At 35.3% G+C, this 27,593-nt stretch overlaps 1 protein-coding gene across 1 annotated transcript; it reads left to right on the forward strand.

Annotated features, from left to right (window-relative positions):
- The first annotated feature begins 1,510 nt into the window (after positions 1 to 1,510).
- On the forward strand, positions 1,511 to 27,128 carry LOC132296281 (beta-glucosidase 24-like). Its single transcript, XM_059794491.1, has 13 exons — positions 1,511 to 1,720; positions 1,835 to 1,904; positions 17,080 to 17,138; positions 17,513 to 17,588; positions 17,924 to 18,001; positions 18,109 to 18,196; positions 18,862 to 19,117; positions 19,235 to 19,350; positions 25,942 to 26,159; positions 26,264 to 26,295; positions 26,556 to 26,652; positions 26,737 to 26,845; positions 26,957 to 27,128. Exons 1-13 carry the CDS (start codon positions 1,511 to 1,513, stop codon positions 27,126 to 27,128), a joined length of 1,581 nt encoding a protein of 526 aa, XP_059650474.1.
- Positions 27,129 to 27,593: the final 465 nt, after the last annotated feature.

A 27,593-nucleotide genomic window follows, 5' to 3' on the forward strand; every position in this document is an offset into this window, starting at 1 on the left:
ATTCAGTACTCATCAAGTGTTAGTGTAAAACTGAAGTACGACATAACTAGAAAAAGGATTCAGGGTGGAATTCTCTACTTGAATTACCAACCTAAGAACGTTACCCTCAAGTTTAAATTTTTATATGTTTAGCTTAATTTAACAAATTTAAGACATTCGCTTTTGAAAATTAGGTAAATGTATGATTGAATAATGTTCATTATTTAAGTTTGAATTAGTATTTTATATGATCAGTTTTGACATTCATATCTATTGTTAAATTGATATATTTCTTTTGATAAAATCAATTGTTTTTATATATTTTATATAGTATGTTTTATCAAAAAATAATAATAGTAATAAATAGAAGTAGCAGTTATTGAAGGCAAAAATGTATTATGTACAACTTTCACAATATTCAAATTTTTATAAATTCAATGCTTAAAATTAAACAATTTTCATGAATTCAACACTTAAAAATTAAGACAGTATCAAACATAATAATAATGAATTCAAAGCTTCAAATTAAAATGGTATATAATATCTTTACTAATACATTCAACACTTGAAATTTAGTAGTATTTGAAACAAACACCTAAGGAACGGATGAAATTCAAGTAATTTATGTATCAGGTCATAAAAAATGCACACTCATTACTACTTTGTAATCTCAAACTTCAAGTAAATGTATAAAGTCAAAAAAAATGCAGAGTCATTACTACTTTGTAATCTCAAACTCAGATATTCAAAATCTAGAAACCAGTGGGTCAATCTATTATTACAGTTTGAACGAGCATTTAAAAAAGAGAGGAAAACTTATGCTTTATAAACTGCCTTATAGGTTCAAGATCTCATAAATAAGTTTCAACAGTTTTAATGGAATTTGTTAACCGTACGTTACATAACAATTACCATTCGTTTCAACAGTGTTTTTTTTTTTTTTTGAAAAACCACTTGAATGAAAATACCTTACTCAATTCGAGCAAACTAACGTATAGAGTACTATACATATCATACAAAATACAAATCTTACATATGAAAAAATACAATACAAAATACAAATCTTACAAATGTTCAAAATACAAATATTACGATACGAACTCTCAAATGAACATATGACAATAATACAATAAAGAAATTATGTAGTAGACTATGCTACTATGTAAACCTACTATTTTTATTTATTTTTTGACCAAAATGTAAAGCTACAGTTGATAATGTAAAAACCAAGTATAGTATGATAAATAAAGAAAACGCAATAACAAAAAAAGTAGGAAAGAATTGACTGACTAATAATGAGAGGCGTGATATGCATTGTTCTAAATCATATGACCTGCATAGGTAGTAATAAAATAATAATGGTATAATAAAATCATTAATGAATAGTGTTTATTGATTTTCAGAATATATCAAGTACAATGCATCATTCCCATCCTAGCTTGTTTTGCTCTATATAAAGCCCAGCTTGTGTTTCATTTTACTCGCCACATAGACAACATTGGTATCATACCAAAAGAAAGCTGTATTCGTAATGGCGTTCCAAAATTTTCTCTTCAAAGCCCTACTCGTCATTGCAAGTGCAGTGACAAGTAATGCAACATTTCCATGGAGATATAGCATGTCCTTAAGATCGATTCACCGCCAAAACAAACCTTTATCACCTAGTTACAAAATAGATTCGTTTAACCGCAGTTGTTTTCCGGATGGTTTTGTGTTTGGAGCAGGATCATCTGCTTATCAGGTCATTGACATTTATGGAGCTACTCAAACCTATGAAGATACATACAACAAGTATACTGTATAAATAATATATTTTTGTATATAGCTGCTTCTAATATTGTTTATTTATTTTCAGATTGAAGGTGCTGTAAATGAAGATGGTAGACGCCCAAGTATATGGGATTCTTTCACTCGTACATATCCAGGTCTCCTCACTCCCTCTCTGAAATTTCCTTTTTTTTTTTTTTTTTTGATAACGGGTTGTCTGGGGCTTTGCCCTGAATAATTCACAGACAGGCGACCCTTCACACATATCAAGTAAGGCTCGAACTATGTTCGCAGTCATGGCCTTAGAAATTGCTCACACCTAAAAAGAATCAAACTTAAGAACTGAACCTTCAACGAGGCTCTAGGGATCAAGTCTTTTCCCTAGGCCAACCCTTGGAGTTTCTGCGATAAATCTTTTTCTATTTCCCCTGGCCATATTGGCATCCCATTTTTGATTAGTTGATTACTGTTTTAAAAGTGAATGGTATTAGTTTTGCAAATGGCATCAGCTCAAAAGGAAGGTTAGGGTGTGTGTATGCTTGAACTTTACAAACACAAGAAGAGAAAAGAAAACAACAGAAAAGCAAATGGTATTAATGTTCTAAGTTCTACAACCCTAGGAATTTTGGTTAAAAAAAGAGTGTGAATATCACTCCATTTCTATATTCTAATAATTTTCTTCACCAGTTGTCTCTCTAGTATAGATGACTTCTTGGTTTTGCAGCAACCTAATTTTTTTTCTTATTTGTTAATTAATTAATTTATTTATTTTTAACATCGTAGCAACATAATAAAATAACAGTAAACAAATAAAATAAAACAAAACCTATCAGATATATATAGTCAATATCTTTTCACCTCTTATTTATTTTTAACATCGCACCATATTGAATTTATACATTCCCCATCCACATTATGTTTAATAACATTTATATCACAGTATGAAATTTATTCATCCTTTCCAATTATTCTTTTCGGCATAGTATAATACCTTACGCGAACTATTCTAAGGTCGAGCCTGGTTCCAGGGGGTGGCGACTTTGACAAAAACTCACTGTTTCGAAAAATTGTTGAGCCTTAAAGTACAAAAGTTAGTCTGTAGTAACAAGGGGTTTTCAATCGTCTGAAATCAAATGTCAATCGACTGAAACTTGTATTTCAGTCGGCTGACTCCGAGTTTCAGTCGGCTAAAATTGCCTGGGCGTGAATTCCTTTACGCAACTGCGGGTTCTCAATCCGGGGTTAATAATTTCAGCCAAGTTATGTAAAGCATAAGACGATCTATGGATTAAAACGAATTTAGAGATGCAATCCCAAATAATCTAAAGCATAACGAGGATTTAAATCAAATTCTATAATAATAAAGCATGGTTTACAAATTTATTTATTAGTTTGGAAAATTTCACCAAAACGTTTGAAGGTTCAATTCATAATTTCACAAATCAATTTACACAAGATAATAACAGTGATTAAACATACTAGCTATGAGTTCATAGAGGTAAAAGGCTTATAAATTCAAAGGGGAAGAGAAGAGATGAACTTGCCTCAGAATTGTAGCAATGAGTAATTCACCAAAAATCAGTCTAAGCTCGTAGTCTTTTCGGATTCTCCTCTACAAATTGGTAGCTTAGGGTTCGTCGCTGCCTTATCTGTCTCTCTCTTTCGCTCCCTCTCTATGTCTGTCTCTATCTCTATACATTATACGTATAATGTCTATATCCTAATTGTTATATTAGGGTTAATGTAACGACCCAAATCCAGGGGATCTAGATCGCTAACCGGCCCTAACCCGACCCGAGGTCACACAAAAGTAAAAAGGGTTATTTCAAGGTAAAATTGGGGAAGGAGGTGACTATAAGTAGTTAAATGGGGCTCTATAACATCACATTAGCCAATTTAGTTCACTCCATAAGTTCCTAATGACCATAGGCATACTATTTCACACTTACCCACTCGGTTTTAAGGATTCGTCGATACCTCTTCACTAAAACAGTTACAACTCTCAGTGTAATTGGAATTTGAAAATGATATTGATATCATTGAAAATCTAACTTCGAGTCGGAAAGTTTAAACTAAAGAATGACCCAATTTTGGGTTTGAAACGAGGGAGTTATGGCCATTCGAAATTTGGGTTAACCACCAATAAACAAGTTAGAGTGCTCGATTGAGCCTAACTCGACCAATCGAGTCTAAACTCGATCAATAGAGCCCAAGCTCGAACGATGGGGTCGAGAGCATGAAATTTGAGGCTTTTCTCAATTTTTCTAAGTATGGGAGATTCGAATCGATCGAGTGACAAGGAAAATGGTCAATTTGGCCTCTTAGGAAGCTTTGGTTGGTTCCTACATTGAAATTTAAGACAAATTACCCTTCCATACACTTAAAATATGTCCCTAAACAATCCTAAAAATATAGATACACTCCCACAACATCATCCATATATTATAATGGTTCAAATTACATCATTAAAGTCTATATCATCCCAAAACTTTAAAGTATAAATATAGTTATCATCCACATGACTTATATGCCTAAATTTTACCCAATAACATCCCAAAAGAATAAGTTTACAAGTTAGAGAACCTTAAGGTCTTAATTGCAATGGTTTATACAATTAACCGGATAATATCATCTTTACAAAAAATAATCGTCATAGTTAAACATTGTTTACAAAAATTACAAAAGAGGGTTTCATCAACCTCTACTATACTTATGGAGAAATGTCATCAACCACTTCCTTGCCGAGACCTAAAAAATGTTAAAAGAGGGGGTGAGCACGGAGGCTCAGTATAAGTTGCCTAAGGCGTCAACTTTGGACTCCCTTGAACCATGAAACACATAACGGGAATAAAAATGAACAGGGGACATGCATCGGGGTTTCTATAGCATTTAAGTCGTATAATCATTCTCATCACGAAAAATATACAACATATCACAAGTATGCATAAAAATGCAATGCAATGCACCATGTCCCCAACTTGGTCTCTACTAACCCTAACTCACACTGGAAAACCGCTAACTGATTTTAACGATGCGATATTGATTATCTATCCCTGGCCTCTAAACCGACGACCATTTAGGGCCTAGTAATCAACTTTACGAGTCCTAAACCGGCACGCGTTCCCTCTAGGTCAAAGTTAGCACAGGACTTGCGAAATCTGGTTACTTTTATAAAAATTTCATTTCAAGTCCCTTTCTCCCTTTATTTTCCCTATCATGCCATACATATGCACCAATGTTCTCAATTAGACAATTCTTCAAAACAACAACAACAACATGAATATGTCATCCTTTTTGTAATTTAACTCAACATGGCATACTTCCTAATGTAATCGCAATTAAGGCAATTTCTATACTTTAAACACAACATGCTCATCATGGAGTTCACTTCTTCTCAACTAAGTTGGCACTTAACACATAGCATGGAAAGGCATCATACTTGTCACCCATAAACATGCTTAGATCACATTACTACATCATCACCATTTAACTAGCAATAAAATCATAGTCATGCAATCAATATGAAATCAATAGTAGGACAAGGCAAGATACTTCAATGAAAGTTAAAGTACGAGATCTTAGAAAACCCCTACCTCAATTTGTTAGCCAAATAAGCCTTAGGACTAAGCCCTAATTTTCAAAATCTCCAACCCCTTTCAAGATGGGAGGCAAAAGGAAGCTCTCCTCAAGCTCTATTACTTTGCATGCATGCCTATCACACAAATCACACTCTAAACCCCTCAATTTTGGCCTTGAAACTTGAAGTATATGTGTGTGTATAGTTATAGAGAGAGAGAGAGAGAGAGACAGAGAGGGAAACTTAGAGAGAGGAAGTGTTTAACCGAAATGAAAGGAAGGAGGAAAGGGTTTGGCAATTCTAATTTTTAGGGTGTGGTTCCTCCTTTGCCACATGTCACCATTTAGGTGATTCTACCTTTTTATAAGATTACTCTAGTGCCTTTCCCCTTTCATCACAACCCCCACAAGGTCCCTAAAAATATCTTCCTCTAACCTATAGATACATGTAGATATATATATATATATATATATATATATATATATAACTAAAATGTCCACAAGAAAAACCGAGAGAAATTCTCAAACCCGAAAATCGTCTCGACTTCCAAAAAATTCTAAAAATAACACCATCATTTCTAACTTTCTTAATATAAATAAAAAATGCATTTCTAAAACCCTCGGCTCAAGAAAATAACTTAAACTACCCTCGGGGCCTGTGTGGTATGCAAAACGAGGCATAAAAAATAAATTACATAAAAATTCAAAAAAAAATTCAGAAAAATCCGGGATATCACAATCTACCCTCCTTAGAAGGATTTCGTCCCTGAAATCAAGTCATACCTGGAGATGGAATTATGTCAGGATACTTGGAATGAACCTCCTATTCTAGTTCCCAAGTAGCCTCCTCCACGCTATAGTGATGCCACAAAATTTCACTAATGGAATCGTTTTGTCCCTCAACACTTTGTCCCGGCTGTCAAGAATCTGGACCGGCCTCTCTTCGTAGGTCACATCCTCGTCGACCTCTACATCAACCCAACTTAAAACATGTTATGGATCCGGCTCATACTTCCGAAGTATAGATACGTGAAATACATTATGGACTCTATCCATATATGGCGGTAATGCCAACCGATAAGAAACCTTCCCAACATACTCTAAAATCTCAAACGGGCCAATTAACTATGGTGATATCTTGCCACTCTTCCCGAACCTCAACAAATCCTTTCGTGGCGAGACATTTAAAAAGACGTGGTTTCCCACCTCAAAAGATAGTGGTCGTCTTCGCTTGTCCGCATAGCTCTTCTTCCGGCTCTATGCCATAAACAACCTTTGTCTAATGAGCTTGACTTTTTTCATAGTCTCGTGCACGATTTCCAGACCTAAGATAGCAAACTCGCTTACCTCTGTCCAATAAACCTGAGATCTACAAGGTCTACCATATAACGCATCAGAAAGAGCCATTTCTCTACTCGCCTGATAGCTATTATTGTAGGCAAATTCAATCAATGGCACACGCTCCTCCCAACTGCCCCCAAAATCAATAATACATTCCGAAACATTTCCTCCAAAATCTGGATGGTACGCTCCGACTGGCCGTCCTTCTGTGGGTGAAATGCCGTACTAAAATGCAACTGTGTGGCAAGTGCTGCCTGAAATCCCTTCTAGGATTTAGAGATAAACCGAGCATCTCTATCGAAAACAATAGTCACTAGAGCACCATACAATCTCACAATTTCCCCCATATACAACCGGCTAAGCGTCTCAACATTATCCAACACACTCATAGGTAAAAAATGAGCCGACTTGGTTAATCTGTCAACCACAACCCAAACTGCATTATTGATTGTCACAGACCTTGGAAGCCCCGTCATAAAATCCATAGTGACATGCTCCTACTTCCATTGTGCCACTTCGAAAGGATAAAGTAAACCTGTTGACCTGTGGTGTTCTGCCTTCACTTGCTGACAAGTAAGGCATCTAGCAACAAACTGTGCCACATCTCTCTTCATTGCTGCCCACCAATACTATCACTTCAAATTATGATACATCTTGGTGCTATAGGGGTGCACCGCAAAATGAGAAATGTGAAACTCCCATAAGACGTCTTCACGATAAGATGTAGGAACAACTGTCATACCCTTGAACCGTAAAGTTTTATCCAGACGCAATATCCCACCTTCAACTGTCTCGCCACCCAAAATCCATGAATGAATCACCTAAACCTCTTCATCTTGCGTTTGTGCCTCAATAACCCTACCAATAAGTGTCAGTTGGGTAACGAGACTAAACAATGTAGCGGGCTTGCCGCTGTCACTGAAATGCAATAATATTTTCGCAATGTCTTCTGTCTTCTTCCATCATCTTCCATTCCCGAATAGCAAGACAAGCTATTTCTCCAAGAGACTATCTGCTGCAACATTTGCCTTTCAGGGATGGTATTGCAAGCTAAAGTTAGAGTCCTCTATAAACTCAACCCATCATCGTTGTCTCAAATTCAAAGCCTTTTGCCCAAAAAGGTACTTGAGACTCTTCTAATCCAAGAATACTTTAAATCTCTCGCTATACAAGTAATGCCTCTAACTCTTTAAGGAAAAAACAACTGCCGCTAACTCTAAGTCATTTGTGGGGTAGTTGTGCTCATAAGTCTTCAACTGTTTAGACCCGTAAGCAACATCACTTCCGTCTTGCATCAAGACGCAACCCAAACCATTACAGGAAGTGTCACAATAAATAACATAACCCAAGACACACTCAGGAATAATAAAAATCAGTGTCATGGTCAACCTCGTCTTCAATTCTCGGAAAAAGGATTCACACGCTTCATTCCACACAAACTTTACCCCCTTTCGGTAAGCCTCATCATAGGAGCGGCTAAGGAAGAAAAATCCTGTACAAACCTCCAATAATATCCCGCTAAGCCTAGAAAGCTCCAAACCTCAAACACATTTCTTGGACTCTCCCAAGATCAAACGGTAGGGCCGAGAGCATGAAATTTAAGGTTTTTCTCAATTTTTCTAAGTATGGGAGCCTCCGATCGATCGAGTGGAAGCTCGATCCATCGAGTGACCCAGAAAATGGTCAATTTGGCCTCTTAAGAAGATTTGGTTGGTTCTTGTATTGAAATTTAAGACAAATAACCCTTCCATACACTTAAAATATGTCCCAAAACAATCCTAAAAATATAGATACACTCCCACAACATCATCCATATATTATAATGGTTCAAATTACATCATTAAAGTACATATCATCCCAAAACTTTAAAGTATGAATATAGTTATCATCCCCATGACTTACATGCCAAAATTTTACCAAATAACATCCTAAAAGAATAAGTTTACAAGTTAGAAACCCTTAAGGTCTTAGTTGCAATGTTTTATATAATTAAACGGATAACGTCATCTTTACAAAAAAAATAATCGTAATAGTTAAGCATTATTTACAAAAATTACAAAAGAGGGTTTCATTAACCTCTACTACACTTCTGGAGGAATGTCATCAACCACTTCCTTGTCGGGACCTGAAAAATGTTGAAGGAATGGGTAAGCATAGAGGCTCAGTAGAAGTTGCCTAAGGCATTAACTTTGGACTCCCTAAAGCCACGAAACGCATAACGGGAATAAAAATGAACCGGGGTCATGCATCAGGGTTTCTATAGCATTTAAGTCATATAATCATTCTCATCATGGCAAATATATAACTAATCACAAGTATGCGTAAAAATGTAATGCAATGCACCATATCCCCAACTTGGTTTCTACCGAACCTAACTCACACCCAAAAACTGCTAACTAAGTTTACCGAAACGAGAATGATTATCTGTCACTAACCTCTAAACTGATGACCATTCAGGGCATAGTAATCAAATTTACGCTTCCTAAACCAGCACGCGTTCTCTCTAGTGCCGAACTCGCGAAATCCGGTTACTTTTATAAAAATTTCATTTCAAGTCCCTTTCTGCCTTTCCTTTCCCTATCATGCCATGCATATGCACCAATGTTCTCAATTAGACAATTCTAGTAAAACAACAACAACAACATGAATATTCCATCTTTTTTGCAATTTAACTTAACATGGAATTTTATGAAATTTAAACATCACCATAGCACACTTCCCAATGTAATCGCAATTAAGGCAATTTTTATACTTTAAACACAACATGCTCATTATGGAGTTCACTTCTTCTCAACTAAGTTAGCACTTAACACATAGCATGGAAAGACATCATATTTGTCCCATATAAACATGGTTAGAACACACTACTACATCATCACCATTTAGCTAGCAATAAAATCAAAGTCATGCATTCAGTATGAAATCCATAGTAAGACAAGGCAAGATACTTCAATGAAAGTCAAAGTATAAGGTCTTAGAAAACCCCAACCTCAATTTGTTAGCTAAACCCCTACCTCAATTTGTTAGCCAAATAAGCCCTAGGACCAAGCCCTAATTTTTTAAATCTCTAACACCTTGCAAGATGGGTGACAAAAGGAAGCTTTCCTTAAGCTCTACCACTTTACCTTCATGCCTATCACACAAATTACACTCTAAACCCCTCAATTTTGGCATTGAAACTTGAAGTATGTGTGTGTATGTACAGATATAGAGAGTGAAAGGGAAACTTAGAGAGACGAAGTGTTTGGCCGAAATGAGAGGAAGGAGGAAAGCATTTGGCAATTCTAATTTTGAGGGTGTGGTTCCTCCTTTGCCACATGTCATTATTTGGGTGATTATACATTTTTATAAGATTACTCTAGTTCCCCTCCCCTTTCTTCAGAACCCCCACAAGGTCCCCAAAAATATCTTCCTCAAACCTATAGATACATGTATGTATGTATATATATATATATATATATATATATATATATAAGTAAAATGTCCACAATGCCCTTCTATACATTGGCAAAACCGGGAGAGATTCCCGAACCCAAAAGTTGTCTCGACTTTCAAAAAATTCTGAAAATAACACTATTATTTCTAACTTACTTAAAATAAATAAAAAAATGAATTTCTAAACCCTCAGGGCCCACATGGCATGCAAAACAAGGCACAAAAAAGAAATTAAATTAAAATTCAAAAATATCCAGGACATCACAGTTAACATAATAAGGTATAAGACTTGGGCCTAAATAAAATGAGTCTGATTCTGATTCAACATATCAGGCTGGCCCAAATAACCCATGGCCTAGTAACCTTAATTACAGCCCAAACTAAATAAATAAAATAAATGCAATAATACAAATAGACATAAACATATAACAAATAAATTAAAATACACATATCAATTAATAAATATATTAATTAACTCAAATAATTAAATAAAAACCCATTTAATAAATCATTTAAAATCACGGGATATTATAGTTATTGCTACAAGGAAGACTCTTGAAGTTGTGCAGAATGAGCTTGCTCATAATCCCATGAGTGAGGTAGCTATTTCTAGTGAGGAAGCTGCTAGATGACAATATGAAGTTGCTCTATCTAATGAATAAATCATTTTAACTCAGAAGGTCAGGTGTAGATGGGTCCAGGATCAAGATAGAAATACCATGTTTTTATACCAGAGGATTAAGGATATCCACTAATAATATCACTATTTTACAAGTTGATGATGGCAGTATAATGAATGATTCTTTAGGTATCAGTACAATGATTCTCCAGTAATACTACGCTAAGTTGTTTACTACAGCTCATGATGCTAAGTGTAACCCTTCTCCTTATAACAGTAGAAGAGTTCTATAGGTGAAGGATAGTGCAAGGCTTAAGATGCCTATTACTATAACTAAAATTAAAAACACTATATTCGGCGTTGGTGCTAATAGGGCTACAAGCTTGGGTGGATTCACCACCAGATATTTTCAACAGTATTGAGGGATAGTAGGAGAGGATGTCACATATGCAATCCTTCATTTCTTCCATTGCTCAGAAATGGGTAAAGCTTAAGCTTTCATTACTCTTAAACCTAAGAAAAAAAGATGTTCTTAAGATAGGGAAGTTTAGGCCTATTTCTCTATGTAATGCAGTGTATAAAATTATCACTAAACTTATGGCTTTAAGGCTTGGTGTAGTCCTTGATCAAATAGTTGGGAAAGAGCAAAATACTTTTATTAGAGGTAGGAAAATCCAAGATAACATTATATTTGCTTGAGTTCTTAAGAGGTTTTGGTTCTAAATAGGCCAAGCCCACCCTAGCCTGGAAAGTGGATCTAAGAAAGGCCTACAATTCTATTCAATTAATGGTTCTTCTTCTTGCAACTGCTTTAAATATTTGTGTTTGGTAGATGGTGGATTAGTTCGACGAATGCTTGCATTTCTACTGCATGGTTTTTTGTCATGATTAATGGGATTTTTTGTAGTTTTTTTCAACCAGTCAGATGTTTGAGACAAGGGTATCCTTTTTCTCCACTTCTATTAACTTTGGTGACAGAATATTTATCTGGTGCTTATCAGAATGAGTTGAGTAGGGGTAATCTGGTTATTACTGAGACTAAGAGGGGTGGATCATCTATCACTCAACAATTATTTATTGATGACTTATTTTGGTGGTGGTTAGAGCTAATTTGGCCCCTGTCATGCCTCCAAAGAAAATTATGGAGCATTTTAAAGGTGATTCTAATTTATTTGTTAATAAGCACAAATAAGAAGTTTATCTTACTAGGAGTGTTAGAAGAAGATCTACAGTTCTGAGAATTCTTGCATGTAAGCTTAGTAAATGCCCATTTACATATCTTAGTCTGCTTATTTCTGATAAAGGGCTAAGAAAGATATACCGTATGCCTCTTATTAATAAGATGTTTTTTGCTACAAGTAGATGGTTAGGTTTAAACCTTTCAATGGCAGGTAGAGTGGAGTTAGTCAGGGCTGTGGTTGTTCCTATGGTCCATTAATGGGCCTTAGTTTACTCTTTACCTGTTACTCTTATCAACATTATTGAGAGAAGGATGCAGAACTTTATTTGGGGTCATGATGACAATAGGTATAATCTACATGAATTATATTGGAAGAAGCTTACAGCTGTAAAATTGGAGATGGGCTTGGTGTGAGAAGAATATATGATGTAGACAAGGGTGCAAAGTACATGTTATCTTAGGACTTTCTCCTTTCTAAGGATAGGATTTGGGTAGCCTGGTTTGGGCAATGCTATGTCAAAAGATCATCATATTGGAATGTAGTTCCTAGGGATTCGTACTAATCCATATGGAAAAGTATTGTCTCTGTCAGGGACACTGTTAAGCAACAATGAAAATTTTGAATTGGTGATGATAAGAGGATAAATTTTTTTCTTAATCCATGGTGTGCGGGTTAGTTTTTAGCTAAGAAATTTCACTATAGGACTCTTAGGTACTTGAGTTCAGACAAGTAAGTTAACTTCAGTCAATTCATTATGGACAACCAGTGGGATGACTCTAAATTTTAGTCTATTCTTATGTAGATTAAGCAGTACATAGTTTAGAATAAGATTTATGGAGGTGCAGATCAGTTACTATGATAGAACAAACAAATGACATAAAAACTGCTTAGGAAGCTTGTAGGGTAGTGAATCCTAAAGTTTTTTGGGCTAGTATTTGCTAGAATAGTGGTAGGCTTAGGTGGTCTGTGTACACTACCTTGATTTTATATAACTCAATTATAACAGATTCTATCCTTAAAAGGTGAGGTATCTATAACGACCCAAACCTGAGGATCCAAAATGTTAACCGGGTCCTAACCCGACCCGAAAACACCCAAAGGAAAAAATAGTCATTATGGACCGTACAGTGCATTAGGGACCAAATAACAATCATCTAGGTCATTTCTAGTCATTTAGATTCATAAGCAAAGGAAATAAACTTCATTTAAATTCACCTGTTTTAAGGTTAAAAAGGGTAAAATTGACATTCTAGGCCGTTCCGCTCGTATTCCGACAGGACCATAACATTCTAAGCATCCTAGAGGCCATATATGACCCACACGATAAAGCTCAACCCCATTGACAAAGGTCTAAAAAAAATAGTACCCAAAGTCCAATACCAAGCACTCAGACAGTGTCCTCCGAGCGCTCGGTATTGGGATTTCGCCACTAGAATCCCAATCCCCCTAGCCCGAGCACTCGGCCCCCTGCTCCGAGCCTTGGGGCTACCCAAAAATTAGGCAATTTGCCCATTTTGTCTTCATTCATGTTCTCAAACATCTTGTTGGTCATTTTTTACCTTAATGCCCCTGTCCCAACTCACGAACATGCATAATATAATCATTCATCAACTTTAAACATCAATCTAAGCATTTTATAATCCATTATGCATCTAAGTCATTTAAATGCTAATAACATTGCTAGTGCATGCTTTAGTTGCCATTACTTTGCCCAAATTACACAAAAGTAGTCCGAAAGAATAGTTTGAACTAAGCATTGGTTACAAAAGCTTACAAAAAAAACTACATTTATCAACCCTATCTACATTTGTAAGGTCCTTCATCAACCACGTCCTTGCCATGACCTGAAAATTGGTAATAATAGGGTGAGCATTATGGCTCAGTAGGTGAAACCTAAGATGCACCCCTTCCAATCCGGTGAGTCACATACAATGAAGAATGAAAATTAAAAAATTAAAAAATAAAGGGAAATGGAATCATGCAAGTTTAAAGGGGACACAAGGAAATGATACAAGTCCTCATCATCATAGCAATACTCATCATAACATATATTCACGCAATGCAATACCATGCAATGCATATGTCTATCCCAGAACCCTTTTATCCTCAAACACAAATCATACACACACCGAACTCGTTAATCTAACCCGGTACAAGGTGACTCCTCGCTACCACGAGAGAAGGATTGACCATCTATCCCTAACCCAGGGTGACTCCCTAGCGTTATTTGGGGCCTAGGCGACTCAACCACGCATGAGGTATTCACCCCACGTTCCCTCTAAATTATATTGCCCCACAGACACAAGGCAACTGTTTATGGTCCGGTTTTCTCATACTTTTCTTTTAAAAACTTTTAGAAAACAAGTTTCTAATTTTCATCCCTATCCATGCTCCCTCTCAATGCCATAATGTATATGTCATATGCTAATGTCTCATATTCAATTTACCCACAATCTCTATAATGGGGTACATGATAATATACATAGCAAATATAACAGTCATGGCATGTCAAGGCTTATAAATTTCATCATATAACCATGTAAGCACATAAAGGCACATTTAATCACATAGGCATACAAATTTACCCTTCTTGACTAATTTTGACATGAAATTCATTCTTAAAAGTTATACCACATACTCATCATGCATAAAACATCATTATATACATATACTTTAGCATGCTTTTACAAAAATATACTTACAAAAGATCAAAGGATGTAAGGCTTAGAAATCCCTACCTCAAATATACTAACCAAACAAGCCCTTAGCAACCCTTCTTTAGAATTTCCTCCAAACCCTAGCAATGGTGGTCTTAAAAAATAGCGCTTGTCAAGTAGAATGAAACTCCCTTCTTTTGTCTTCTTCAAAATCTCACTCTAACCTCTCCAAAATTAAGCTTTAAGCATGGAAGCATATAATGTGTATAAATTTATGGAGAGAAAGAAGAATGATAGAAAAAGGAGAAGGGTTGGACGAAATAGGGAAGAGGGAAGGAGGTGGCTTGTCTTACATTTTGTCAAGTGGTCCTAATGGTGCCACTTCTCATCATTTGGGTGATTCTCACTTTAAGCTAAGTTACCTTATTGCCCTATCACTAATAAGTTATGTACATCCATGTCCCACAAAATATCTCCTCATTGTATAGATGTATGTATATGTATATATGTGTGAAATGTCAAGAACACCACTCAATGAAAATGACAAAACCGGGAGAAGTTCCCGAACCCGAAAATCATCCTGACTTCTGAAAAATTCTAAAAATAATTCTGTCACTTCTAGTTGACTTTAAAAAATTAATAATGCATTTTTAAAACTCTCGGCTCAAGAAAATGACTAAAACGGCCCTCGGAGCCCGCATGGCATGCAAAACAAGGCATAACAAATAATTGATATTAAAAATTCAAAAAATATTGGAAAAATCCAGGACATTACAGTATCTCTCTAGCTTCTAGGCATATTTTTTACTGCAATCATAAGAAGGATGTGCATTGATCATTTGTTTGATGGATGCTATTATGATGGATGTTTGGTGCAATCTTGTTGATATACTCAAATGGAACCTATAGAGGGCTGGTTTTGTTTTGGGATTGGCTCACACTTTTCACTAGTTGTTTGCTGAAAAGAGTTTCAGAAACAAGTTGTGCAGAATGGTGTTTTCAACTACCCTCTCTTGTATTTGGAGTGAAATGAATGATAGAATCTATGGTTTTGATCCTAGAAATCCTAATGGGCTTGCTAAGTGTGTTATGTGGGATGTTTTAGATATCTTGGGGGTATACCTCCAAGATATCGTTTAGGACCCATCTGTTAGGGTTCTATTTTTATTAAAATTCCTTCACTTTTCCACCTGTACATTATTGTTATATTTATACATTTCCTTTAGGAAACAACTAGAACAAGTAAAGTAGAATTTTGTGACATCGTGATTTTTAGAATGGAAAACCGCCTATTGGAAAAAGAAACCAACTAGGAGGAAAACCACAGAGACTTTCGTAGTCTTGAGTGAAACAATCCACTATCACAAAACAAAGTATGACTTAGGCTCACACCCACTTCACTTTACCACGACATAGTTGTTGAACACCTCTGGTGTTGCGCCCCTCATCCAAACTCTCTCAACTTCATGCTTAATTCTTAATACTAGTAGATATATAGGTTATTGGTAGAACATGAACACTCATCAAATGGATCGAATCTTCCTTTCAGTGATATGAAAAATTAGAAATGAATTATGCTACTCTGATCAATCTTTTTAATTTATGGTCGACTTTGAAGATCCCAATGATCAGATAAAGAACATCCCCCTAAATAACTCGAGTGTTTATGTGTGTACTCTTAAAAAGATAAAAGAACATTTTCTCCAAAATCCATCTCAAAAAAGCTTCAACAATAATCTAAAAATAATGTTTTTTCTAATTGACGCATTACTTGGGTTGAAGTTTTGAGAGGTTTTTATAGCCTAGAGATTCCTTAAAATATATGAAAAGATGTAAAACCATCTAAGGATTTCTCTAAGAGTTTTGCTGCAAAAAAGAAACTAAAAAGTTACCAAAATCTGAAACCCCGCACATATACGGAAAGTGCAATTGGTTGGACTTTAAGTGTGATTGGTTGTATTTTGGCATACTTGAAGAATTGGGATTCTGTCAAGTGCAACCGGTTGGACTTAGTGTCACTGGTTGTACTTTGGCAGAGTTTAGAAAAATCATAGAAACTCATTCCGGAGAAGTGCAACCGGTGGAGATAAAGTGGAAATGGTTGAACAGTTCAAGACTTCAAAATTTTCCAACAAAAGATATTTTCCTAAGTCCTACCACATCAAACATGAAATAAAAGTGTCCTTACTAACATACATGTCCTAAGTGACTCTCATCCAATCCAACGGTATGAGGCACTTGCACTTGAGTTCTGAAATATTGAGACACAATATAATTAAAAACTACAACCCGATCATCAGGTTTTGATATGAAAATTTGCCAAAAAAAAAAATATAAATAAATAACCTTATATCTCACATATATATCCATCACAAAAGGTTGTAATTCAACGTTATCTCATCAAACTTCCTAAGTGATAAAATTGAGGTTCAAATTCTAAGAGTGTAAAATAAGCAAATCTTATTTTTCAGAAACAAAATTTCTTATATTTCTAAATTCTTGACAAGTTCATTGTAGCTTGCAGGGAAGATACAGGACGGTAGTAATGCAGATGTTTCCATTGATTCTTATCATCGGTACAAGGTTCGTTACTGCTACCCAAACTTTTTCATTGGCAAGCTTCACTTTTTTTCCTTGAGTGGTATTGTATATATTTAACAGTATTTGTATCAAGAAAGAGTCTTCTTGTTAGATGAGTCATGAGATCTCCTTATTTAACCATTAAATCGTGACAGTTTTTTGCGATCTTTTGAATAGTCATATAAATCATATAACAAATATTTCAATCAAATTGTGATAAAAAAATTTCACAACTCTTGTCATTAGAGCCTTTAGAGGAATCTATTGACAGAATTACTATTAAATTAAATAGAGTATTATTGGTACCACTTAATTGCTAACCATGATGGTCCATCACTATATTTTATTTTCACCATAATCTTTCGATCATCTTGCAGGAAGATGTGGGGATCACGAAGGGAATTGGTCTTGATGCTTATCGATTCTCAATTTCATGGCCCAGAATTTTACCACGTAAGATCATCACTTTCATCATCTAGTGTCCAATTATAAATTGAAAGATGTATCGAGTGCATGTGAACCCAAATTGTTGGAACACTTTTTGTAACACATGAAAATAAAAAAAGGGTTTTTTCTTTCTTTCTTCTCTTTTAAATGAGGAATCCTTCTAGACCTTGTGTCTTTAGTACATGAAGTTGCAAGGTAAACTTCGAATATGTGCATTCACTTATAAATCACACATATCATCCCCGATGTTTTTGCGCCCTATGAAAGTCGAACCCAAATTTGATTTTTTACTTGCCTTCTTTTACAATTTGTTTTGATTATCTAAATTTTGTTACTTGCAGATGGGAATCTAAGTGGAGGAGTGAACTGGAAAGGAATAAAGTACTACAACAACCTCATAGACGAGTTAAAAAACAATAGTACAACAGATTGACTCTCTCTCATTACTGATTAATAAACATATATTTTTTAAGTGCATTATATAATTCTTCATCTAAGAACTGTGTAATTTATTATGTACATATAGGTATTGAGCCTTACGTCACTCTTTTCCATTGGGATGTTCCCCAAGGTTTAGAAGAATTGTATGGTGGTTTCTTGAGTCCTCTAATTGTGTAAGCTCCTCGATTTTCATCCTGTTGTTCATATTTACCAACTAGCTAGGGAGCAGTTAGAGGCAGCATTGTATATTGTAAATTAGATTTAGGATTCAGAATGTTATAAAGAAAAGGAAGAAACATAAGAAAAGAAAATGTCATCACACAATATTAATCATGCTTATGTATGAAGGGTGTTGGAAGAGCACGGTAAGAGAAAAACATTATACTTTGTTTGTTCAAATTTTTGAAAAACAGTTCTGAAGAACTTAGGAAATAAAAAAATGGTTTTAAAGTACTACAAAATAGTGTTAAAAATTGATTATTTTTAACTAAGTTTTTCAAACTACTGTCAACCAGATGATTTTTTGTATCTTTTTTATATTCTTAGTTATATGAAAGAGAAAACGGTTCTCGTAAAAATAAACCAAGCAGACCCTTGAGAGTCAAACATTATTTTGTACAATGTGACGTCTTTCTGATGGGCCAAAACTCACATCTGTATTGGTACACTAGGATTACAAACCATATTCTAGGAGTATTCAGAATACGGTGACACTTTTAATTATCTAGTTGTTTTAAAAATCTTTTTCACTCATATGAAATTATTGATTTTGAGATCCTTGTCGTATTAATGTATTATTAATTATGACATATTTTAATGATGTTAATCCAATTCACAGGGCTGATTTTCGTGACTATGCGGATCTTTGCTTCAAGTCTTTCGGTAATCGAGTGAAGAACTGGGTAACCTTGAATGAGCCAGTGGCCTTTAGCGTTCTTGGGTATGATACTGGTGTTCATGCTCCTGGTCGATGCTCTTCTTGGAAGCAAAACAATTGCACGGGAGGTGATTCGAGCACCGAACCATATATTGTGTCACACAACCAGCTTCTTGCTCATGCTGCTGCTGTAAAATTATACAAAGAGAAGTATCAGGTGGCAAATTAGAATCCTATCTACAACATTATTGTAACTATTTGTTTAAGCAGACAAATTGTTTCTAGACCAAATAGTGGTTGCAATTAACTAATTGAAAGTGAAATCTTCATGTAGGCAGAACAAAAGGGAAAGATAGGGATTACCCTTCATGCAATCTGGCCGGTACTTTACTCTAATTCGAGTCTCGATCGTCATGCTTTGGGTCGAACTTTGGATTTTCAGCTTGGATGGTGAGTATTGCATGGTGCATGCTTTCATGACATTAATTCTTCTTTTTGAATGTCAGTAGAATAGGGTATATGCTCTCCTCTATGAAAAGGATGTCAATGGAGTAAGCATAGGTGATATATCCTCTCTTATCCAAAAAAGAGATAACTTGTTAAGAGTCCCACATAAAATACTATGCCAAAATTACATGTGCATGTTTATTTACACAGGCGGATTGAAGGGGGGGCTTGGGTGCGCTTGAGCACCCAAAAAAAAAAAAAAAATAAATAAAAATTTGGCATGACTAAATTTAGCCCAATCTCAAAACAAAACAAATTAGTAGTAGTATTAGCCTCCCCAAATATTAGGCCATCCAAACAAGTCCAAGATCTAAGCCACAGTTTTAAAATAAAAGCCCAACCAAACATGCCAAGCCAAACAAGCCCTAAAGCCCGACTACAAAACCAGAGCAGAAAACTGCCTCCAATATATCTAAATTCCTAGTCTTAGGTGACCTAGACTCTCTCTCTCTAACCCTATTTCAGTATTTCCTCTAAAAATTTTCAACACTTTCATCTTTCGATCCCCATTCTTCGTTGGCCCCCCCATTGACAATTCCTGAATTCACCCTTGATATTTCATGGAGTCAAAGTTATGAAGATTCAAAAAATAAAAAATAAAAAAATTTGACTAAATGTTGAAGCTAAAATCGGCTCCTTAGATCCGATTCTAAATTGATGGGATACGGGCATGCCAGAACCAATTATATGATTCAAGTGTAAATTGTCAAACTTCAATCTCTTTAAGAAGGTTGACTTTCAAACTATTGCAAGGAAAAAAGGAAATAATAAAACTCCTCTTTGAATTCAGAATTGCCTTAATTAAAATGACTTTTATAATGAATAATTTATAGTAAAAGATTGAGAATAGAAATGGGAGAAAATCAGGATATAGAAAGAGATAGATAAAGAGATAGAGAGAGAGAATTAGAACGAGATAGAGAGAATGAGATAGATAGAGATAGAGAAGAAAATAGCAAGGATGCTATTTAGGGAAAGGCTTGAGAAAGCAAACAAAATAATATAATGATTCTGAGGGTGTTGGACCTCTAATACAGCATGCCTCTTTGATTATTTATAGAATATATCATAACCAAAATCCTATACATAAGCATTCTAATTGCATTATAACTCTTTGCCATAACTAAAATGTAAATTCAAATCAAACTAATATATCCTATAGATAAGCATCCTACTTGATTACCACTCCATCACCTAAACAACTGCAAATTTAAGTTAAATTATCCCACAGATAACTATTAGTAACTATAAACATTACCCAACTAATTCAAATACTTCAACCACCTTTACATGCCATTTGAATCCACGATAAAAATATATCCCCATTTTCGTCCAAATCATAGCCACGTCATTGCCCAATAATACTGCCGAATAATCTACCTGTTGTTCACACATTGCCACGTCACTACCCATGCAAATTTATCAAAAAGGGTGTCAACAATGTCCCCTAATTTTAAATGTCTTATCGGCTGTCGCTGCCCAAGCCGATAAGATATTCGAAATTTAAAGTACATTGGAAGGAAATTTTGAACAAGGGTTTCGCTAGTCACTTGGAATAAAATTGTAAATCAACGAGCTCCAAAACTTTATTTCTTTTGAATCACCCATAAGATGATCTTTATTTCATATTAGCAAAATCTGTTGATTGAGGCTTCTTCCTAGATTCTCGTAAAGTTTGCCAATATTGCCTGCCCATAAACCCAGGAAGGACTTGCCCCCCTTGCATTTTCTAACTCTATTAGCAAATCATGATCATGATCAGCAGGAATTAAATTATTGTGAAGCGTCATTCTAGCCGATCTGCTTATTATCTCGATGACATTATGCCAGGAAGGAGTTTTCTTGACTAATTTCCTTTCAGCCGATTTCATTGGAGCCAATTTTGCATTCAGCTACATTGGCAGGACTGTATTATGCCCAAAAATCCATTGATCGGCAAGCATTAACCAACTATAATCGGTAGGCTGAAGTAGAGAGTATGAATCAACTAACTTTTGTCAGGGGTTTGCAATCACATGCCCCCCGATAGCCTCTGGTTTTTTAGCCAATTTTCTTTTAATCAATTTTGCCTTAGCTAATTTTACATTCAACTCAATCGGCAGGACTGCATCATGCCTAAAAGTTCATTGATCGGCAAATATGACCTCACTATAATCGGTAGGCTGAAGTAGAGGGTATGAATCAACTAAATTTTGTTGGGGGTTTGCAATCACATGCCCCTAGGCAGCTGCTGGTTTTTTAGCCGATTTTCTTTCAACTGATTTTGCCTCAGCCGATTTTCTCAACTAAGCTCTAAGTACCCTTTTAAAATTAACATCGGCTAGTTTTTTTCTTCTTTTCTTGAAGTTGGGCTAAGGACAGCGGGTTAAAATAATTATATCAGCTGATAATTGTTTTTGCCGATTATTAGATGTTACAATCGGCAAGGAATGTTGGTACATAGGCTGCTTTGCTCTCAGCCAATTTGTACCCTTCCATTCATCAGTACTAGGCTGATTTACCACCTACTGATATTCGACGTACTGTTAAAACTTGCCGATAATTGGCAGTCAATGATTGATAATATTCTAACAAACTTTGTTGTCGATTTTCTGGTAAAATCTCCTGTCGAGATCGGCAAGACTGGCCAATTTCTATACTAGTTATTGGCAACCTCTCATGTAATCGAAGTTGTGATACAGGGGTAACATGCTGATTTACCACCTGGTCAGGATAAAGTTTCATGTACACGGGACGAGGTCGTCCATGCCCTTGAGTTACCTCGGCTTGGATAAACTGAGCCATCAATTCTTTAATCTCCTGATCAATCTCCCCCATTTCTTACTATTCTTTTTAAGGAGGAATCGGCATAATTGGTGGGTGTTGTAAAATAACCTTTGCTGATTTTACATTCGGCTCAATCGGTATCAATGGTATTTCTATTATTATTGGCGGATTACCGATAGGGATACCAAGAGCTGCATTTGGCGGGGAAACTTCTATCGTCGTTGTTTGTGACCCTTGAGAAGTATTTATCAATGGTGAAGAAACACGTTGAAAAATTGATTCATGAGCTGCCGAGATTTCGTCTTGATCATGGCGACTTTGGATAGCCGATATTTGGGCAAGTACCTCCTATTTAAATTCTCCTATTATGAGATTTATTTGGGATCTTAGTTCTCCCATATGCTGATTTATCACCTGCCGATAATCAGCTGCTAGAACATGCCGATAATCGACGGCTATTGGAGCATGCCGATAATCAGTTGCTAGAACATACCGATAATTGTCTGGCCAACCATATGGCTGATTAGAATACTGGTACATTGGCTGATTTGAGTAATCATAATATTTGTATATCGGTTGAGAAGCCGACTGCATATTTTTACTATAAATCATTCACCTGGTGGGGTCCCATCGGGCGTGCCAAAAATGTTGATGCTGAAATCGGCTCCTTAGATACAATTATGAATTGATGTGATACGAGCGTGCCAGAACCAATTATATGGTTCAAGTGTAAATTATCAACTTCAGTCCCTTTGAGAAGGTTGACTTTCAGACGATTGCGAGGAAAAAAAGGAACAGTAAAACTCCTCTTTGAGTTCAGAATTGCTTTAATTAAAAGGACTTTTACAATGAATAATTTATAATAAAAGATTGATAAGAGAAATGGGAGAAAATCTGGATATAGAAAGAGATAAAGAGAGAGAATTAGAACAAGATAGAGAGAATGAGATAGATAAAGATAAAGAAGAAAATAGCAAGGATACTATTTAGGAAAATGCTTGAGAAAGCAAACAAAATAATATAATGATTCTGATGATGCTGGACCTCTAGTACAGCATGCCTCTTTGATTATTTATAGAATATATCGTAACCAAAATCCTATACATAAGCATTATAATTACATTATAACTCTTTGCCATAACTAAAATGTAAATTCAAATCAAACTAATCCTATAGATAAGTATCCTACTTGATTACAACTCCATCACCTAAACAACTGCAAATTTTAGTTAAATTATCCCACAGATAACAATTAGCAACTATAAACGTTACCCAACTAATTCAAATACTTCAACCACCTTTACATGCCATTTGAATCCACAATAAAAATATATCCCCATTTCCGTCCAAATCACATCCACGTCATTGCCCAATAATACTGCCGAATAATCCACCTGTAGTTCAAACATTGCCACGTCACTACCCATGCAAATTTACCAAAAAGGGTGTCAACACTAAAATGCTGATATGAATATGGAAAAATACTATTCATTTTAAGCTGATACCCAAATTGCACTTTTTATTGTTTAAAACCTCATCAATCATCCTTTTAACAAAATTAGTATCAACTACAATTGATTCTTTGCCTTGAACTGTCACCTTTTTTCTACATCCCTACACACACTTGAGACCTAAAAAATTCATCAATTTTAATAAAAGTAGATTTATCTCTTGTCATATGGTTATTACAAACCATTGTCAAGACACCACATATTTTTTGAAGTCTGGCATTAACCCATTTCTTCATAAAAGTTGGCTTGGTTTTTAGGATTGTATCAACCCTCTTTTCTTTATGTCTATATTTTCAAAAATGTTGCCTTTAGGAACATTGATATCCTTATTTTTGAACCAACAGTCTTGTTCAATATGACCATTCTTTCTACAATAATAACAAATTGGAATTTCACTATTCCATTTCATGTATTGTCTACCTTTTTCATTGGATTGATTCCCTCTTTGCCCTTGAAATCTTTGATTTTTCCCTTCCCATTTGAACCTCTTTTAAATTCGAATTTTAATTGGAAAGTCTATTCTACTTGATTTTCAGTAGACCTGTTCAATCTCTCATCATGCATTTTTAGCGAACCCATCAGTTGAGCATAAGACAATATAGAGAAATCTTTTGACACCTCAATTGCAGCCACGACGCTATTGAATTTAGGATTTAGGCTTCTCAAAACATTTTCAATAATCTTTTGATCATTTAGATTTTCACCAAGAGACTATACTTGATTGACAATAGAAGTAACCTTAATGAGGTAGGCATGAATTGACTCAGAAGTTTTCATCATTACAGTTTTAATTCACGACGAAGATTCTGCAGCCTTAGGGTAATTACTTGACTCGATCCTTTGTACTCATTTTGAAGCAACTCCCATGCTTCTTTGGAAATTTTGTCTCTCATTTAATTATTCTTGGAAAAATAGTGATGTCCAACCTTCGTTGAATATATAGGACAAAGCCTTGACATCTTTTTTCTTGTTTTCTTTCAATAATGTTCTTCATGCAGCTGTAACTCTCTTCCTGATTATTATTTTCTGCAAAATTAATCTCAACTAGTTCTCACAAATTAAAAGAAATAAAAAGTGTTTTTATTTTAATACTCCAAAACTGATAATTTTCTCCTTTGAAAATAGGAATAATTGGATGAGTATTGTTGTTACATATGTTTTTTTTTTAGGTAAATTTGTTGTTACATACGTTGCCGCCATTTTTTATCCAAACTTTTTTTTTTCTGCTTTTGTGTAGCCCCGGTTGATCGTTGATGCCATTTTTAACCTGAACCTTTTTTTAATGCTTTTGTGTAGCCCTGGTTGATTGTTGACTGCTCTCATACCACTCTTTTACCCTTTTTGGCTTATATATATATATAATGAAACAATACGTTTTGGCTATTATCCTAACACAAGAAGAAGAAAGGTAGGAGTGATGGTAAGAGCTTGGCGCTTGCACTTCACAGGTCAGTGTTCGAACCTCGCAAGCCTCCTATGTTCTCGACTCATCCGGTGTGTGGCTATGGGGCTGTGTTACATTACCCCCAATTTGGCGCCATGGGGTGGAGTTCCTAAGTGGCCTTGTTTCAGGGAGTTCTGGGTCAAAAAAAAAAAAAAAAAAGGTGAAATATACGTGAAAGGTAAACATCCAAGTAATTTAAAACTCTAGAATACTTGGCCAATCCGCCAATGATCAATGGCAAAGGCCAACCGAGAGCATAGAACGAATAAGAACTTTAATTTTAAACGAAAGATAACACTGAAGTTAAGTTTGAATTAACTTCCAACATGATCAACCAAATTTGTGTGACTAAAATGTCATTAAAATTTATTTGTTGCTAATTTACAGACAAAGGTATATTATTACCACCTCCTACTTTAATCTCAAGTAAATAATTTATTTTTTAAGTCACATAAAGCGGGAGCGGGAAAGGGAGCGAAACCGAATTCGAGAGCGGAAGCGAGAGAACGCCATAATTAAGTAGAATTTGAGCTAGAGCGCGTGTGGAACGTGAGAGCGGGAGTGTGTTCGGAACGTAAGAGCGCTACATGTTGGGAAGAATTGTGTGACTAAGTTTATTTCTCCAATGCATTGTGGACCTTGTGGTCTACTGAATTCTTTGGCTTAAAAATCATTATTCTTTCCTTTTTGTTAGAATTACACAGCCATTTAAGAGAGACATTTTTTCTTTGTTTCTATTTTTATTTTGCAGAGCTATAAATAATCTTTATCTCATTAGATATATTAACTTTGCCTCTTCCACATGTATTTTAGGTTTATGAGCCCAATTGTAAATGGTGAATATCCTCTCACCATGCGAGCACTTGTCGGAGAACGACTTCCAAATTTCTCTGCAAATGAGTCCGAGATGCTGAAGGGGTCATATGATTTCGTTGGCATAAACTATTATATTTCTTTGTATGTAAAATATGATGACAACTACAGTGCTGTAAACTTGAGTTCCACAACGGATGCTAGGGTCAATCTTGTGTGTAAGTTCCTCAAACTTAATACTTTCGGTATTAATTGGATTCAAATTTATAGTGTATCTTCCTTAATTTGTACTAAAAAAAACATGATATTTCTTTAATTCTAGCTGCGAGAGATGGGGTCCTTCTTGGCGAGCAGGTATGTGAAAATAATATGTTTTATGTTGAGATAATAATGCACGTGAAATATGTCCCGGTTTCAAACCCCAACACTCCATTATAAGTCCCGACTTAAACAATGCTGTCGTTGTGAGGCCGGTTGCATCACCATTGGTTTGTAGGTTGGGGTGGGTTCAAAGGACCCTACCCAAGGGAGTTCTGAGTTCTAAAAATAATAATAATAATAATAATGTACGTGAAATAGTGATTGATGATCAATTTTATGTTTTGTTTGTTCAGCTGGGCTCCATGCAGGTTTATCCGAGAGGGATTTGGCAAATTCTACTCTACATAAAGAGAAAATATAATAATCCAGTTCTTTATGTTATGGAAAATGGTAACTAGTTCCCTCCCCCCCCAAAAGTCATAAAGATTTTTATGCATACCATTTTGACACTATATATCCCTTATTCTTTTGTAGGGTATTTAGAGTACAGTAATGCTTCATTGTTTCAACAGCAATCCCTCAATGATTACTTTAGGATCAAGTACTACTATCAACATCTGGCATTTACTCTAAAAGCAATCAAGTAAGCCTTTTGAAGCTTTGATAAAGATTTTATTTTATAGTTGAATTTTTTAGAATGACTACATATGATTTTTCTTCTAATTTTTTTTTTTTTTTTTCTGTTCATATATAGGAACGGCGTCAATCTGAAGGGATACTTTGTGTGGGCATTAATGGACTCTTTTGAATGGGATTCGGGTTACACTATTCGTTTTGGCATCAATTACATAGATTTTAATGATGGGAACTTAAAACGATATCCAAAACTATCATCCCAATGGTTTAAGAATTTCCTACAAAAATAAGGACATAATATCCTTGTCATATTTAAATGCCTATGTAATAATTTTGAATTGTGCTTCAATCAATGAGCAAGGTCATAATTTCTTCAGCGTAGTTCTTAAATGATGTTGATGTTGTTAGTGTTGAAATTCTTTATATTTGATGTACAAATGTACAATAGAATTCTAAACAGTTTGACAAATTCATTTTTTTACCAAAAAATGAGTGTTTTTTTGAGTTAAAACAATGCATTGAGAAAATCCACTTCGGATATGGCCTAACAGTTTACTTGCTGAACTTTGAAGTTTAGTAAGCCTAAGGCATGGGGTTCGAGTCCCGCTGGGTGTTCTTTGTGGCTAACATTTGCTGCCCTGCAATGACTCATCCGACGCGGGTGGAGAGGGGCCCTTCCGAGTTTTCGGGGATTAGTCGGGTTGTTGAGAGATCCTAAGGATTCGTGTCATTCCGAACACCCCGAGTTAATCAAA

The sequence above is a fragment of the Cornus florida genome, unplaced genomic scaffold, assembly GCF_030987335.1.
Source record: "Cornus florida cultivar Cherokee Brave unplaced genomic scaffold, ASM3098733v1 CherokeeBrave_3.0.0_Hap2_Chr02, whole genome shotgun sequence".
NCBI classification, from domain to species: Eukaryota; Viridiplantae; Streptophyta; class Magnoliopsida; order Cornales; family Cornaceae; genus Cornus; species Cornus florida.

Excerpts from the sequence above, each read along its gene's own strand:
- LOC132296281 (XM_059794491.1), top strand. The coding sequence starts at position 1,511 with ATGGCGTTCCAAAATTTTCTCTTCAAAGCCCTACTCGTCATTGCAAGT. Across the intron at positions 17,139-17,512 it reads ATTCTTATCATCGGTACAAG|GAAGATGTGGGGATCACGAA; the intron begins GTTCGTTACTGC and ends ATCATCTTGCAG. Across the intron at positions 18,002-18,108 it reads AGACGAGTTAAAAAACAATA|GTATTGAGCCTTACGTCACT; the intron begins GTACAACAGATT and ends ATGTACATATAG.